This window comes from Diadema antillarum, unplaced genomic scaffold (assembly GCF_040938485.1).
Source record: "Diadema antillarum isolate AM-2024a unplaced genomic scaffold, OU_Dant_1.0 scf00000017, whole genome shotgun sequence".
Classification (NCBI taxonomy): domain Eukaryota; kingdom Metazoa; phylum Echinodermata; class Echinoidea; order Diadematoida; family Diadematidae; genus Diadema; species Diadema antillarum.
Window position 1 is genome coordinate 4,035,312 of NW_027270906.1, and position 19,043 is coordinate 4,054,354.

General features: G+C 38.3%; 1 protein-coding gene across 1 annotated transcript in view; it reads right to left on the reverse strand.

Moving 5' to 3' along the window:
- The window catches only part of LOC139725852 (glycine receptor subunit alpha-4-like), a 36,925-nt gene extending 18,914 nt beyond the window's left edge, over positions 1-18,011 (reverse strand). Inside the window, exons 1-2 of the mRNA XM_071636934.1 lie at positions 17,903-18,011; positions 13,367-13,434 (exon numbers count right to left, since the gene is read on the reverse strand). Coding sequence (XP_071493035.1) covers positions 13,367-13,434; positions 17,903-18,011 — 177 coding nt within the window. The remainder of the gene's footprint in view (positions 1-13,366; positions 13,435-17,902) is intronic.
- Between the last annotated feature and the right edge of the window lie 1,032 nt (positions 18,012-19,043).

Below are 19,043 nucleotides of genomic sequence, written 5' to 3' on the forward strand. Positions count from 1 at the left end.
AGCGTTAATTCAACTTGCATTCCAGATGGCATAGGGCAAAATTTACTTGTTTCTGACTAGTCCTGTAGATTACTGAAATGGTAAAAGACCAAATCCTCTTGAGTTGGAGCGAGATTGGGCAGATGGTGGAAGAGGAGGGATGCCAGACACGAGGCAGTCTCGCTTCATGGTTGACCGATGTTTGATACGGATCACTGCCAGACAGGGCGGCAAAACAACATAACATAGACCGACGTACAATGCACCCTTCTCCTCTAAAATGATATCCCTCCTGAACGAGCAATTTCAACATTTATGATATCTTACAACTGGGTAGTTTGGGTTTAGAATTACATCTTTTAAATCTAAAATCCGGATATCCAGCATATAGCTCCAGGGGCGTCATCAGCTTTTTTTCAAGGGGGGTGCGTTTTGACCATAATGTAACGAGATTTTTCTTTTTTTGACAGACATTTGGAATATAGGAAGCTCTCAATCCCTAGACTTTTACTGTTGTTAAGGGAAACCAAGCGTGGAAAGGGCACCGGCGTAGCTAGGATTTCATATTTTGCTGTAAAAAAACTACCATTTGGAGCTATATTTTTTCGCTTTGGAAATAAAGGGGGGAGGGCACACCGGGCGCAACTGCTGGCAATTACTGGCAGCAACATCAGGAGAAAGGCATAACAATTAAATGCGAGCGAGCGGAGCGAGCGAGCTTGAATATTTTGACATTTTACAGCAAAAAAAAAAAAAAAAAGAACCTGCCGTTTGTTGCTATATTTTTCCGCTTTGGAAATATAGGGAGGGGCACACCGGGCGGAACTGCTGGCAATTACTGGCAGCAACATCAGGTGAATTGCATAACGATTAAATGCGCGCGAGCGAAGAGAGCGAGCTTGAAAATCTTACATTTTACAGTCCAAAAACTGCCGTTCTTAGCCATATTGTTTCGCTTTGGAAATTAAGGGAGGGGGCGTACCGGGCTGAACTGCTGGCAATTACTGGCAGCAACATCAGGTGAATTGCATAACGATAAAATGCGAGCGAGCTTGAAAATTTTACATTTTACAGTCCCAAAAAACTGCCGTTCTTAGCCATATTTTTTTCGCTTTGGAAATCAAGGGAGGGGGGCGCACCGGACGGAACTGCTGGCAATTACTGGCAGCAACATCAGGTGAATTGCATAACGATTCAATGCGAGCGAGCGTAGAGAGCGAGCTTGAAAATTTTGACATTTTACAGTAGAAAAACTGCCGTTTGTAGCTATATTTTTTCGCTTTGGAAATTAAGGGGGGGGGGGGCACCGGGCGCAACTGCAGACAATTACTTGCAGTACCTAACATCAGGGGAATTGCATAAAGATTAAATTTAATGCGAGCAAGCGAAGAGAGCGAGCTTGAAAATTTTACATTTTACGGTCCAAAAACTGCCGTTCTTAGCCATATTTTTTCGCTTTGGAAATTAAGGGAGGGGGCGCACCGGGCGGAACTGCTGGCAATTACTGACAGCAACATCAGGTGAATTGCATAACTATTAAATGCCAGCGAGCTTGAAAATTACATCTTACAGTCCCAAAACTGCCGTTCTTAGCCACATTTTTTCGCTTTGGAAACTAAGGGGGGGGGGGGGGAGTGGAGCGCATGCCACCGGGCGCAACTGCTGGCAATTACTGACAGCAACATCAGGTGAATTGCATAACGATTCAATGCGAGCGAGCGAAGAGAGCGAGCTTGAAAAATTTGACATTTTACAGTAGAAAAACTGCCGTTTGTAGCTATATTTTTTCGCTTTGGAAATGGGGGGGGGGGGGGCGCACCGGGCGGAACTGCAGACAATTACTGGCAGTAACATCAGGGGAATTGCATAAAGATTAAATGCGAGCGAGCGAAGAGAGCGAGCTTGAAAATGTTACATTTTACAGTCCAAAAACTGCCGTTCTCAGCCATATTTTTTCGCTTTGGAAATTAAGGGAGGGGGCGCACCGGGCGGACTGTTTGCAATTACTGGCAGCAACATCAGGTGAATTGCATAACGATTAAATGCGAGCGAGGTTGAAAATTTTACATTTTATAGTCCAAAAACTGCCGTTCTTAGCCATATTTTTTCGCTTTGGAAATTAAGGGGGGTGGAGCGCATGCCACCGGGCGCAACTGCTGGCAATTACTGGCAGCAACATCAGGTGCATTGCATAACGATTCAATGCGAACGAGCGAAGAGTAAATACATGTACATGTGTATATCTACTTGTAGGCTGTGAAAAAGGTAAGCTATGAAATTGTAATGTCAATTGTGATCATGTGTGGCAATATGACCACATATGGTTTGTTTACATTTTCCTTTAGAAAGTGTTGTTTGTTAACTTATTAGAAATTTTCACCAACATCATCTAGTATCATATTAAGTCACATAGAGTGCTGTCTGTAGTCAAAAACATTAAAAAGATATGTCTGAAATGTTTCAAGGAGTGCCGATACTGTGTGTGGGAAATGTGCTGAAGTATTCACGATGGTGAAGGACGCAGTGAACATTAAGTGGGTGAAATTGTGACATGGTATAGTGTGTAGTATATGCATCATTTATTACTATCTTCATGCATGTACAGTGTGATATACAGAAATTATATGTTCATAATTATGCAATACTAATTGTAGAATATATTAGGCATAGTATTATCATAATTTGAAAGTATGCACCAGTATTCAAGAATAGCTCCACAACTTAAAGCTTAAATCAATGTTGACTGAAGAGTGACCTCATGACTGGACTTTAGAACTGATATGTGGAGTTCTTTTTTAAATGGTTGGTAATGATTAATTATGTTCTTTAATGTAAATATCAAGTCCACCTCTACCTTGTACACAAACCACCTGGTATTATACTATATCTGTTATTGTTTGCATCTCTAATGGATAGTACTGTTTGTGGCTATCTTCTTAGTCTCTGTGTAGTCATATCTAATTTCTTATTTTCAACAATGAACACGCTGATGTAAATGACTGCTATGCATAGTGTATCGGACAAACTTTGCTTGTGTTTCCCTTAGTGTCAGAAGGTGAATATTAAGGCATATCTTTGATTAAAGCAAGTTCTCTTTAGAGTACTACCTTAAAACATTCCAATTTTTTTTTATACTTGCTCATCGAAAATGCTTGCATACTTAAGAGCTGTAAAAAGGAATATCTGGATGTTTTACTTCAGTGTTTCCTGACTCACCTTGGAAAATTGTTATTACTTTTTTTTTTTGTAAAACAAATGATACATAGAATACCAAAGTGTGACACATTTATTATGAATCAATGAAATGGTATTCTTATATTGTGGAAATGGACCAAAATACCCATGACTGTCCATACAAGTTTTGACCATTCAAGGCAATCCACTCAAGTATGTGCATCATGTGTATAAAAGATGTGATCTTACTTTGTTTGTTTGTTTTTGTTTGTTTTTTGTTTTTTGCTGAACTTTTGATGTTGGTGTATGGGACATGTCTTTCAATCAAACATCCTGTTATAACTAAGAGAGCGAGCTTGAAAATTTTGACATTTTACAGTAGAAAAACTGCCGTTTGTAGCTATATTTTTTCGCTTTGGAAATTAAGGGGGGGGCGCACCGGGTGCAACTGCAGACAATATTACTGGCAGTAACATCAGGGGAATTGCACAAAGATCAAATGCGAGCGAGCTTGAAAATTTTGACATTTTACAGTCCCAAAACTGCCGTTTGATGCTATATCTTTTTTTGCTTTCGAAATTGAGGGGCGCACCGGGCGCAACTGCTGGCAATTACTGACAGCAATATTAGGAGAATTTAAATGCGAGCGAGCGGAGCGAGAGAGCTTGAAAATTGTGACATTTTACAGTCCCAAAACTGCTGTTTGTAGCTATATTTTTTGCAGTAAGGGGGGGGGGGCACCGGGTGGAACTGCCGGCAATTACTGGCAGCAACTTCAGGAGAATGGCATTACGACTAAATGCCAGCGAGCGAGCTTGAAAATTTTGACATTTTACAGTCCAAAAACTGCCGTGTGTAGCTATACTTTTTCGCTTTGGAAATTAAGAGGGGGCGGGGGGGGGGGGGACGCCCGGTGCGCCCCTCCCCCTGGATCCGCCACTGGTAGTCAAGTGTGTCGGTTTATGTTTATGACTGGGGGAGGTATGACCAGCGAGGTGGCGTCGAAGTGACCAAGTATGGGAAGGATGTCCAAAATCTATGTATATATATAGTCAACACTGTATAGAATACACTTGTACTTAGTCTAGTAGGTAATTATGTATAAAATCAGTGCTGCCAGAATCAGAGGTGCGAATTGCTTTTGCCCACGATTTTTTCTTTTTTTTTTTTGTTTTTGTCCCCGATGCAAAATTTCACCCCCCCCCCCCCAAAAAAAAAAAAAAATAGATAAAAAATAATCATTTAGTGTCCGGCGTTGAGGTCGCTTTTTTTTTTTTTTTTTTAAGGGTCTGAAGGGGGGTGCGTTCGCACCCAACGCACCCCCCCTGGTGACGCCCATGAGCTCAGTTCTTACTAACCTGCGCATTTATAAGGTAAATTCTCTTTCTGTCAAGATAAGACTGCAAAGTTCATTATCATGTAACCGTGATTCAAATTTTATTCAAGCAACCACAATTACAGACATGGCGCATTTTAAATTTGTATCAATACTGTTATCGACATTGTCACTGTTATAATTATAACTATTTGATAACTGATATCTCTTTTTTTTTTGGTGTAAATGCTTGTATTTCTTCAAAAACTTTTGAAACAAAACGTTGCCTCGTTTTCAAATTTATATGATATGTTTTGTGGTTGCTATAGAGTGACTCAATATGTTGTATTCCAGCTCTTTGTAGTTATTTTAATGATGTTTAGATATTCCCGCGTTAAGAAGTATCTAACCAATTGTGTGCGTTGAGCTGTAATCATTGTAACCTAAGGGACAAAAGAATGATATTTCCTTAATGCTATCTTGTTCTCAGAAGGCGCACAGGATGTTTGGTATTTGCTGGTAGTCAATGTAGACGTTCGCTATCATATACATGACAAGGAAAGTGCTACTATAAGTGTGTGTGTGTGTGTGTGTGTGTGTGTGTGTGTGTGTGTGTGTGTGTGTGTGAAATGCGCAATTCTGTTCAGACGTTGCATTGCATGAGATTGTCCGCGCCGCAGCGTAAAATAAAAAATGTAATCGACATTTACGCCAACAAGTTACTGGTGGGCTAGAGTATAAACATAATTATATAAAAATAAAAGTCCAAGGTGAGAAGTGCGCTCTCAAGAAAGCGTGAAAAAGTTTAACCATTATTGGTAGTTACAGCATTGTCTAAAAAGAATAAAGAATAAAGAATAAAAATAAAAACAAATAAGACAGTCACGATAGAATTACCCTAGTAAGAGTAGCTGAAGGATTGATAAGAAGTAGTTTTAATGACAGTACCAGTAATTCACTGGAAATAGTACTTGTATTACTGCATATGGAACCTATAGCATAGCAGGAGCAGTACTTCTTGAATTCAAAATGGCAGAGGAAGTAGTAAAAGTAAAAACTAGTGTTGAAATAGTGGTAACATTGGTTGTAATGGCAGTATAAGTAGTTAACTTGCCGATGAAATTAGTATTTGCAGCAATACAAGTGAAGGCATTAAAAGTTGGACAGTTATTTTAGCAGCAATAATGTTTGCAGCGGTAAGGTAGTGGTACGAAGTCATTATAAGTAGTCTATGTAGGAGAGCGGTTAAAGGGATAGTACAGTATTGGTGGAGATGAGAATTGGGCTTTTAACTTTTTGCGAGATACCAAGAAAGCACTTAGGAAATAGTACAAAGCATACCATTTTAAGAGGAATTCAAAGTTTATTTGATGAAAATCGGGTTTGGAATGACTGAAACATCGAAAAACAAAGTAAAACAAAGCAATCGTAACAAAGTGTGGGTCCCACACTTATTAAAATCACTCTGTTTTGGATATCTAAGCCATTTCAAAACCAATTTTCATCAAATAAACGTTGAATTCCTCATGGAATTACATGCTCTTTCATATTTCATATGAGTTTTCTCATTATCTCACCAAAAAATGTTAGAAACATGAAATTAGGTCTCAACCAAAACTATACAATCCCTTTAAGAGGAAAGGAAAATAAAATTCTGAATAATGCAAACAAACAGAAAAACAAAGCAGATAGAGAAAATCCCTATTGATTACACGAAACATGGCGTTATGTTCTCATATAAACAAAGATGATCATGTCACACTGCATGGTTATAATCCTCAATGTCTTTAACTGGTTTTTTTTTTAACAAAGAGGCTGATATGATTATCAGACGATATGATTTAAGAAATATTTAGACGGTGCCATGAAAACGAAATTGAATTGTTATACACGACCAGAATGATGAACATAAAAGTATACAGATTAAGTAACACTTTCTTTTGATCGATTTCATGAAGAACATGTAGGCCCTACCTGAGAAACTGGTTAGGAGTAATCCGACACATTGTAACATCTATTGTGCTACAAGACAACGTGAAAACAACTGAACCAAACTTGCCAAGTTGAAATGGGTCATCCCACGAGCTCTACACCCACGAGTCATACAGCCCACGAGCTCGAAATTGGAAAAAGGTCCAAGTGCCTTACAGCCCACGAACTCGACACTAGGCAATAATGCCTACCAGCTCGACAATAGGGAAATAAGGCCCATGAGTCCGACACGAGGCAAATAAGGCCCATGAGACCGACAGGACAAAAAAAGGCCCAATAGACCGTCACTGCGTACATTACGCCCCGTGATGTAATGTCGGTCTCGTGGGCCTTTTTTTTTTCTTTTCTTTTTTGCCTAGTGTCGGACTCATGGGCCATAGTTGCCCAGTGTCGCCGACAGTGTAGCTCCTGGGCGTATTTTACTTGAAGTCGAGCTCATGGGCCTTTTTCACTTACTGTCCTGCTCGAGGGCTGTATGACTCGGTGGTGGCTTTCTCGTGACGTGCACCCGTTGAAATGACGTAATAATAGGGAGCTTTAGATTTGCGACGCGGACGTTTCAGAAGACGATTGCGTTGGAAGTTCTCCTCTCTCCTCCGTCGTGTTGAAAAGTAGCTTTAGTAACGTAACCTATAAAGAAATGGCGTCTCTATTATGATCAGTGCATCAAGTAGCTCTCAGCGTCGTGAATTGAGCGGACGAAAAAATGGCCAAGAACCCGTAACGAAAACTCAGACGACGCGAGTTATAAATTGATCACTGTTGTTAAGCGATTTTGTGCATGCTCAGCAAAGGTTTTGTTGTTGTTGTTTTTTTCCCCTGAACGTCCCCGTCGCGAAAATCTAAAGCTCCCTGATATTAAAATAAAACGCGACAGAGGAACAAACGTGATCACTTGAACAAGGAATAATTCCCAATGAGGTACAATGTCAAAATTAGTATTACGAGGCAATAAAAACGGTAAATGGGTACAATCAAAACTTATGCGGAATGTTGTGTCTGTCTTTAAAAAAGGCTCCATTTCAAAAGGATTTTTTTTTTCTATTTTCGTGTCTCTTTCTCTTTGGCAAATACTCTTTGCCGAACACTAGTTGATTCAACGAAATAAAGCATGTGTGAATTTTAGAAATCCCACAGGCTTATTTTCATGCTTTTTGTCGACAAAAAAAAAAATCCTATTCGATTTCATCACACTATAATGAAGATGTCATAATTCATTAAAAAAAAACAAGAAAAGAAAGGAGAGGAAAGACTCCTGTTTTACAGTTTTTTATCATTGTGTATTCAAAGATGTTATAACGTTCATAAGAAAATGAAAATTACCATGCAATGCAGCCTTTTTAGGACACAATGTTGATGCGTTGTGACGTGAAGTTTGCACAATCATGAAACCACCAGTACCACAAAAATAAAAATGAATTTGCGCACGGCACCATTTTCAGCTCTCACCTGCGCAGAAGTAGTCGTCCGAGGTTTAAGCTGCGACTAAATTTGAAATATTTCATATTGTCAAGAAGAGCGAAGGCTGTCTTTGAAGTTGCAAGTCTACATTATGTTAAAGTAATTGCAAAGAAATGAAAATATTTACAGCAGATGCATTTGGGAGTGAAAGAAAGAATTCACAAGAAGTTTTGGCATACAGAATTGTCACTAGACGTGTGTAAATATTTACTTTATTTACACTCGAAGGACAACGCACAGAATTTCAGTCCCCTACATTAGATGAATAAGTAAATGCTTTCAAAGAGAAATTATATCACAGAAATTTGACCCCCCACCCAAAAAAAAAAGAAAAAAAAGAGGGAAACTCACAATTTGGACGAAGAAAAGTACACTTTATGTGCGTACTCGATTATATAGTGCTATTTGTGGTGGCACATTCATTTTCTATAAAATTTCGCGTTTATGCCTATAATGGGGAAGAACAACTCTAACGGTTTTCATAATTTATCATTGCGCAATATTGGACCCTGTGACGAAAGAAAAATGTATCGGTGTACAAATTTGAAATCGCTTAGATTGTAATTCTAATAAACGAAGACCAAAATTGTAGTTCCCGAATCTCAATATTGATAAGTCACGTGATCTAAGGAAATAATACTTCTAATGCTCTAAGTTAACAAAATTGCTGAAGTTCACTTAAAATTCCATATTGATACTCAAGTTGTTTGTGCTTTAAATCGGAGAGGAAGTAATTTGGAATGTTTTTAGCTTAAAGAATGTGCAGATTCAAGTCCAAGTATCAAAGGATTTTGAGATTTTTTGAAAGAAAATATCAAACCCCTTGTTAACTGGAATTGCGGGAACAGAGAGGGTTGTACGTTTCACACGTCCATGATCTCAAGCTCAACTTTCATAATCATCCTGTAAGTCCCCATCTGCTCAATTCTCATATCGTATTGAAATTTACACGATAGCGATGCGCTACTCCTATTCTTTGAACAATTCTATAAACTGTCAAGTGACATTTGCAAATTACTGTCATTTTTCTTTGAGCTGTGTTTTCCGAAGTGTTTGAGTAAGAATACAAAAATCAAAACCTTGGACATGCGGCAACTTGAAATTGTCAAGACAGAGATTTGAAAACCCTGGCGTGGAATTAGTGTTACATTACGTCACTGCACTGCACTGAGGTTTTGCTGTCAGTTATAAATCGCATAAGGAAGTTTTCGATGCCTTTTAGATGATTTGATTTGATTTGATTTGATTTGATTTGATTTGATTTGATTTGATTTGATTTGATTTGATTTGATTTGATTTATGGGTTCCTGCTCATCATTGCACATGCACATATACATGAACATGAATGCATACATTGTTGGAGCCATACATAATCATACATAAAGATAAGTAGTTAACAAAGTAGTTTTTTCCTTCATTGCCTTTACAATGTACATCAAAACGTATCCGCGATACAATGAATAATGCAGAGGGGCTACAGCTTAAAGTGACGCAGTCCTGACGAATTTGAAAAAAAAAATGTTGTTGTTGGTATCTCTAATGAACTACTTTCACCAAAAACAACTTTAATCACCAAACAAGCGCGTATATTCGACTGAAAAAATGTGAATCTGCAGTGATGAATATGCTAATGAGGGAGTGTTGGCGGAAGATTGATTTAATTTAATTTTCAAAAATCGCATACGGAGACACTGGTGGATTTCCCTCCGTAAAACCTTGTTAAAGATTTTATTGCTTATTGTCCTTAATTATAGTAAAGGTAAAAATTCTCAGGACTGCCTCCCTTTAAGCGTAGCTTAAGCGTAGCTTGATCTGCTCGCAGCCCTATACATAGTACATATTGGAAAATAGAAGGGAGGGATGACTTGCGTAGAGATAAGATAGAAGAGAGGAGAAAGGAAAGGAGAGGTCTGTTTGCTTTCACTAAGGCCCGAATTCACGAAGGTGGTACACTTTTTGTCCATGGACAAAGACCGTAGTTTTGTATGGGGCGCCAAGTGTCACATGGCCTATTTCGTTACGAAATCAGTCATTTCGTCGGTGAATATGCCATGCGACACTTCGTCGACGAAATGACTTATTTCGTAACGAAATAAGCCATGCGACACTTGGCGCCCCGTACAAAACTACGGCCTTTGTCCATGGACAAAAAGTGTACCACCTTCGTGAATTCAGGCCTATTTAGGTTTACACAAAGTTAGATCATCACCTGGATCACTGATCAGCAAAGCATGACAAAAACATTTTCTCAACAAGGTACAGGTGAACAAGGTGTTACAGGTCATGGTCGGTTACATGGTTACGTAATAGATTAGGTGCATTTTCTACTGTCTTTTTATGTTTGTCTCTTCTTCTTCTTCTTTTTTTTTTGGTCTTTTTTATTTTTTATTTTTCAGGGGGGACGGGATTCGGTTTGAAAAAAAAACCAAACAAACAACAACAACAACAACCGTTTATTATGACACCAGACAAACATCACAATGTTCATCAGTTCTTTAAAAAGCCAGTATAAAAGCGCTGTAAAATGTCATTTGTTTAGTTACTATTGTTATCTAAGAGACAGAAAGCGGAAAGTAGCGCCATGTTCTACTTGTCAATGACTCTGCTTCTATTTTTGTGAAGATCAATTTGAAAGGCGTCATCAGATTACGCTAAGCTCATGAAAAATAATTATGGAACTTAAAGGAAAAACGATTATTGTATCATCAAATGAAAACTTTTGGGCAGAGCAACAAAGTATGCAAATTGTTTCGACAGAAAAGTTTGCCTGTTTGATTTACAGAAAAGAGAAAGTGCATGCAGCACAAGAAAAAAAAAGAAGTGAAGGAGATTACATTATATATGATATAAGGAATAAATAATGTTCTCATAGGTTTATAAGGATGAATTATAAATAAGGCAAGTTACGAGTATATAATTTAAATGATGTCCAAAGTGTGGAATTGCGATGCTGATGATGTTAAACGGGGTATAGCTAGTGTTGACAAGCCCTCCCTGCTCCATTTTACAAAATTGAATGACAAGAAAATATTCTGCGGTTTCACAACATGCAGAATTCATACACCAACTTTCGTTTTGTTAATCATTTATTAATCAGCCATTGATTAATAATACGCTTTTTTTAACGCTTTCACGCTTTAGCAATCGCCTGGTTACGAAGATATTTGGATTCCATTCTAACTTACCATAACGGTTAATATGAACGTCGGGCGTTAAGTTTAAAGCAGAAATTCCTAAAACTTTCATGAACTATGCAGAAGGAAAACTTCACAGAAACTTTGGTGTGTGAATGTGTTTGTAGGCGTGATTTGTGTCTGTGTGTGTATTCGTGTAGTGTGTGTGCCCTGTGCAGCAATGTAATACAATATACGTGGCAGTGTGTGTGTGTGTGTGTGTCTGTGTGTCTGTGTGTCTGTGTGTCTGTGTACTCGCTTCTCAAACAGATCTTATGCAGAACGTGACGTCATAATGTTCAGTCGCTTGGATGAACATTTTCCAGGTGGCTAATGAAGCGAAGATTATTTTCGTCTTTTCACGGGAGTGCCAGAAATCGCTAGAAGTCCATAACGCATCGATCTTTTGTCAAGACACATTTTTAGCTACCCACTGGGTTTGACTGATGCCCATTGAAGGGCAAGCATTCCGACGCTCCAGTCCTGCATTGTCAAAATTTTGATTGGTGGAATATGTGCTGATGGTGGGTGAAATGCATGCATATCAAGGGCAAATTCCAACGTAATCGATAACGTCTGAAACAAGACTATCTGCTAAGGATGGACACCATGCAAATTCAGATCATTTCAAATATAGCCAGATTAAAAATCTGTGGGCAAAAATAGAGGGCTTCGCTGGCTCATTGCATGTTAATGAATGCTAATATCTTGCTGCGAAATTCCATAAATACTTGATCCGTTTTTCCCACACTACCAAACATACGATACATATCCCACTAAAATAATTTCATTCTAGTAGGTTAGAAAACATAGCATAATTCAACAATTCAGACCAACAGTCCTTCATCATATCACATCCCATGTTTATTCTATTGCGAACTTGTTTACTGTTACACTATATTATATAGATAAGTTTTGCTATCAGCAATTCCCTGCGCCACTTTCTCTGTTGCTTTAGTGTCCTACTATGGCTAATCGTCTCTGTGGGCTTAGACCTTTGATGTATCAATTGATCCAGGCTTTTTTAACTGTCTCGTCTTTTCCCCCTATATCTGTTTCCTCTTTTTCCAAATTGCTTTTTTTCCAAATTGCTTTTTTTCACTCTCTTTCCTAATTTACGTCACACTTCTTGTAGTTTTAAGCTCTTCACTTATTTTACCCTCTTCTCTGTGAGGTATACCCACATAGTTAGTACAAGCAGTCTTTTGAGTCGGTACCTCCATTTTTTTACAGAATGTATAAATATGTTTGGATATAAAGATAATACTGCAGACATGAACATGTTATTCCTTGCTACCTGTGTGTCATTCCTTAAATGCATGTCGAATTTAGGTATTTTTTGTACATCTGTTGACAGAAATGAAAATAAAGTTTGAATTGAATTGAATTGAATTGAATTGAATTGAATTGAATTGAATTGAATTGAATGGAAGTTACCATAACATTGACAGGGGTTTTCATTGTGCGGTTGGGTAGGTGTGTTTGTGTGTGTATGTGTGTGTGTGTGCGTGTGTGTGAGTGTGTTTTAAGAGTAAGAAATTGTGGTCTTTAGTGTCGAAATTCTCATATATATTTAGTCAGAGGTTTCTCGCTTTCACAGTGAATAATATAAGAAGCCGTCGATTAGAAAATACAAAGGCGAGGTTTAGAAAACAGTCAATTTCTTCTCTTTTTTTTTGTCATTCCTATAATTGCTGGCATGACTTTTTGTTAGCCAAAAATCACATACGTGCAAAGTTAGATGTTTGATATGCAATACTTGGTTCTCAAAATATGTTTCATGCATCACTTTTATTTGTGCAGTTAACATAGTACATTTAGATTCAACTACATTGAGCGTACTATTTCAGAATATACTAACCACAAAAAAATCGTCTGTATATGTATGTAAAAGGTTGTTATAGTAAACCAATATATCGTTAGTCTATGTGTTTATCCATAGAAAAGACATCATTCCCGGATTTGAGAAAATATACGTAAGGTGATTTTGGCATGGACTATTCAAAGCAAAATTTGCATCTTCAAAATGCTGCATGACGGGTTTTTTTTTTCATGAAGTGGTATATACCTAAAGGTCAAGGCTTGATTTTCTTGCATCAGTTGACTATGGGTCATTATTTTGTTTACCTGAACTAGTACCTTCCTTCCTCACGCACAACTTGCATATTACGTTCGACTCCTATAGATATTTTTTGGGTCATTTTTTTTTCCGTTGCGGTGACAGGTCACGTGACTAAAAACTGCTTCTGATGAAATGCTGGCATCGACTCACCATGGTGATTTCTGTCACGGAATCGACGCTGATGATGTCGATACTGCACGCCACATTGGTCGCCACACCTACACACAAGGAGAAACAGAAATACGTTGTGGTTTGGTCCAGTGATGGACTTGAAGAAGAAAAAAAAATCACTTGACCGATTTATTAGTCAGTTGTCATAGACAAACTTGTTAGTATTACCAGTGAGTATCGCTTGTCTGCAGTCCATTTTTGAAGGTATTTATCTTTCTGGGTTAAAAGAGACCTCCGGATTATTTTTAGACATTTACATTTGAACAACTATGAATTAGTTATACTGAGTACAGAGTTTCAGAATTTATAATGTTTGGGATGAAGAATAAGAATGTTTCAAAATTTATAACAAATTGCAATGAACAAGGATGATGACATGGCAGCCTCACCATAAAGATGCTTGAGTTGGGGCTCAAGAAAGCAGAACAAAAGAAGAAGGCGTGCATAGATTATACACAGGTGTACTTGTTAAGCAAGCGGTATTGTAATGGAATTACACTGCTACATTTTCATGAAATATGTGAGCCTCCTATGTCATGATCATTATTCAGTGTAATTTGTTTAAGGTTTTTCAAAGTATTGGTTTCTCTGCTCAAGGACCACAATGAATTCAGCAAATCTATACATGGAGCTGTCGATCTATCTGTTACATGATGTGAAATTATGAAAATCGTCTGGAATGTCCCTTTTAGTTTCCAAGGTGAGGATGGACTGAAAAAACAAGGTGGAACAGATAAACAGGGTGCGAACAAAATGTGAACGCGAATCACGATTTACCAACAGCAGAATATTGATTGAGTAATAAAAGACTGATTGAGTAATAAAAGATTGATTAAGTGATTGGTTAGTACCGATTAATTGATACTTTACTTATTGACTAATGAGATTGATTTAGGTATGGAAAACAACTTATCTGAAAATAAATCGAATTGTCTCATTGAGTGCTCTCGTCAATACCAGTCCATTTTGCAATCGTTAGAAAATCAACCGTGACCTTAAAAAGGAAGTAGGACGCTCATTTACAGACGAAATCAAGATGGATTAATCCTTGGAATGTCGTGGAAGTGAACAATTTGTACTTGAAAATCTATACGATTGGTATTTTTGCATGCTAGTTAGTTTGGATTTTCAGTAAATTGCTCGCGTAAAACATTCCATCAACTGTCTTGAATCAATGATAGAGAGTGTGTGTATTGATGCTTATTTCGATAAACCGGCAGCAAACACGCCAAACGGTGATGTATTATGGGTGAAGAAATCACCGGGGAGACGGCGATGTACCTCGGGTGCCAGGGAAAGAGCACGTTTCAGCCTGCGATTAAGGTCGGAATTACAGAGGATGATGTGTGCCAACACTTTGGGATATTTTGATTCGATCAATGTCGATCACGAACAATTACGGCTACATCGACCCACTCCGACTGCGGCGGACGAGTGAAGAGTGCGCATGTGCGCCAAAGAGCTCAAAGATTTTAATTTCTCGCATCCCTGAATGTCAACAAAACATCGTTCGTATATTACGTGCCTGTTCATAGCTTAAAATATTTGGAAGGGCCTGTGAGGAGCCGCTGACTATAGCAGACAATGACTTAACGATCGGTAAACGGTAAAACGCATCTCATTTCAAATTCCATGTTTAAAACGTGACATTTGAAATGTTTTTCAACAATTCAGTTCAAGACGGCGACTGGAAGGGAAGTTTTGAAGAATCCTACGAGAATTTTAAAGAGACTCCCTCTTAAAGTGGCAGTCAAAAATCTTTAAAAGGCCTATTACAGGAGGTATAACACAAAGGAAAGAGACATGACGTAAAATAACTCGGGTATTCTCATGTATTAGTCGATAGCCCACCCTCCCTCTAACCTGGATCTGTCACTTAGGCTGGGGGAAATGTCGGCCAGATGGACACTTATCGCTAACCTTTTGTCTCACAGACAGATATTCTTGAAAAGTGTCCCTTTTACCCCCCTTCCCCCTTAAACAGTCTTCTGAAACCTGATTGTTTAATGCTATTTTTTCGTAAATCATGATTCTCGTGCACATTTTTTTTTCACCCAGTTTACCTGCCCCACATGTCTGGAAGTCCGTTCTCGTCTCAGCGTCTAATTCTTGAAAGATAAAGAGCTGCAAAAAATAAATGGATTGCAGATAAGTGATCATTTCAGGAAGGGGGAAAAACGTCCTTGGCTTTTTCATATCATCTGTGAGACATTCCAATCACGCTGAGGCGTAAACTCATCTGATGGCTGAGTGTCAAACTATATTTACCCACAGTTCTAGCAATATTTACCTCGACACATGTCAGCTCTTGGCAAGTTTGTCTTGGTACACGAGAGTACCGATGAGCGCGTGGGCAAACTTTTTCGTCACCTCAATGAATTAGGACTAATCAACCAAAAGTGCATTTCCCTAAGGCGGGGACACAGTATGATTGAAAAGCAACACGATGTCAAATTCCCATATCAATTCATTCAAACTGCTGAGAAACGTACACTGAGAAATACCCTAGAGCAAACAAAAGTTCAACTAAGACTTTCTGGGGTTGCAAAGTTGCATTGCCATTGAATTTGTGTATCCCCCCTCTATACAAAGAGAATCAGAAAAGATTAGACTTATTCCCGATTTGTTTGTATGATTTGATGAACTCTCTTCACTGAATCTTGGATGAAGTTTGTAATTAATGAGAAGATAAAGTAAGATCCAAAGTAACAAGTGAGTTTAGCTCTAGAAATATCTACATGATTTCTTTTCCACATAGAGAGAAGATTTCACATTATCTTATTAATTTTTAAGAAATGAAGCACTGCCACTTTAAGAAATCATCAAACGTATTAGATTTCTCTTCCACTTTCTTATATTCACCCTCGTATCATCGTAAGGATGGTAGCTGTATGCGTTCTGAATAGCCAATGTTCTCGCTCAATCACATTTGCGCTGGAGCCAGAGGTAATTCGATTTTCACGGGAAATTAACCACCAGCACTGGATAATAGGGTTAGAAAGGCAACACTCCGACTCATCACGGTTTGGCTTTCCACAAGATCCCGATGAAATTATGGGCATTTATGATTCCATCGTTTCTCGTTGCTTTAAACTGATAATTTGAATATCTTTTGAGAAGGCCGTGAGTATCATATCCACATTATGCAATGATTGAAACCAGCATTATGTGAATATGAAATTGATACAGCTGAAATACATGTTCTTATTTGTTTCATACAAGGAATCATCATTATAGAGTGCATATTTATGTATATATGCGATAAGTATATTATTTGTGTCATACGGTATTGATTGGAACAGCTGAAATAGAATGATGTTCTTATTCATTCTACAGTACTTTTATCTTTAAATGTCACGTGTTTCACCTTGTGCTATTACTATATGCAATGAACTGCTGTAATTAACTAGAAAATGAGGATTGTCAGTATTCAACAATGATATAATTTGGCCAAGTGAATTATGTACTGTTTAACCAGTGTTCGTCTAAAAGACCCTGTGATCATAATTATAGCCTATGTATCCACTGCTGATGATTGTTCATACATTGTTTTAGAACGTCCTATCTAAATGCATCTCATATAATTTTATTCTTATTTTATTAATTATCCGGTCTTTGGGGTTAAGTGAAAATATAACTCTTTTCCCCAAAAAATAACTGCATTAAGACTTCTCGATAATTCTTTCCAATGTCTAACAACTTCCATCAATATAATATGAAAATACTTGGAACAAAAGAAGCATGTGTCACATAATCATCATATCATGCAATGGTGAATTACAGTGTTAAAAGCAAGATGATCTTATAATAATTAAGTGCTCAAGATTTAAATCTCCTGGGGCCTGTTTCATAAAGCTGTTCGTAAAGTTACGAACAACTTACGTGTGACTGGTGATCAATTTTGATGTGCTATACTTATCAGAATTTCCATAATTCAGCACAAGAACTAATCACCAGTCGCTCGCAAGCCGTTCGTGACTTTACGAACAGCTTTATGAAACACCCCCTGGTTTCTCAATAGGCCCTATATTCATTTCATATCTAAAGATGATTATGTTCTGACTGTCACGTACATATTGTGACGATACTAATCGTTTCATGGCAGGTATTCCTATAAACAGCCCCCCCCCCCTTTTCCACCCTAGAAATCCGCCTGACGGTCCAAAGGGAATGGCTCTTCTTTCAAATGCGAACCCAACGCCTCGTTCTCAGAAGAATAGTATTCGTTTAAAATACCAGTTTATAGTTATTGTTCTTTGTCCTCCTTGAGCCCCAGCTCTCATACCCATTTTAATTGGACATAGTTTTCATGTAATGATATGTGTTCCCCCTACATAAGATATTTTGATACACTTAACTTATCAAGGAATGCAACCCAGCGGGTGGGTTTGTTGTTGGTTTGTCTCGAGACACATGGGACGACAGTACTGTTGTAGCATGATCATTGCTTTGTATACGGCGGACAATGTTTTAGCCAGTACAAGGGACTTTGTTTTTGAAGGGAAATTCTCTTACCGCCATAGTTTGGTCGAACTCTCATGTCGTACTCGGCCAGGATATCGTGGAAAATCGCCGACGGCCCAGAAAGGCTAGGATCCAGAGGGGTATTGGATCTAGGATACATCATCGCAACATCACTCGAAGAGCTTTCATCTGGCACGCTATCCGCTTTCGAGTGGGAGCAACCTGCGTCACTGGCGCTCGAGTTTCCATCGACTTGGCTGCAAACAGAAATGAAATATGCAGGAAAAGATAGAAGTAACAAAGATAATCACGATTAATCTCTTCTTTATCTCATTTCAATGGTCATAGATATTGCCTGATGAAGTATCGATAAGAACAGCCAAACTTGGTCAATCCACCTTTTTGAATTTCCTGATCATTTAATGTTATAGACAGCGCCCGCATTGGAGCCCTCTTGACCAGTGCGATGACTTTGCTACAGGTCAAGTGTTGGTATGAGACACATCGCTCATTCATTTGTCAATAAAACTCTATGACACAATTAATGTAACTCGAGTCTTCGTTTACTGAAATCTCGCAGCCATCTTAACTGTCTCGTCATATCTCGTCATGTTGTTGGACAAGTCGCGATATCACGTGTTCCTAGCCTAGAGGGCGTGCCATAGATCATTCTCTTACAACCCCCTGGACACCAAGTCTAGCCGACATCGCATGACTGCGAAAAGATGGAACAGATCCAGGCATGCTTCTAAGCTATAGGCGGCATAATCATTATTTGAATCCATGATCGCATCCCATTACAGTTTCTCTAGTAGCCTTTATTTTTGAAGGGTGTGTACAGTTCTGGTTGAGGTGAGGATTTAGCTTTTAACGTTTTGCGAGATATTCAGAAACCACTCTATGAGATGTCAAAGAGCATGCAATTCTAAGGGGTATCAAAAGTTTATTTGATGAAAATCGGTTTTGAAATGGCTGAGATATCCTAAAATAAGGTGAAACAAAGAGATCCTAATAAAAGGCGTGGCCTGTCTCCTTTTATTATTATCACTTTTTTGGATATCTCAGCCATTTGAAAACCAATTTTCATCAAATAAACGTTGAATCCTTCTTAAAATTACATGCTTTTTCATATTTCAGAAGAGGTTTCTCATTATCTCACTTAGGAATGTTCAAAACACGAATCCCCACCTCA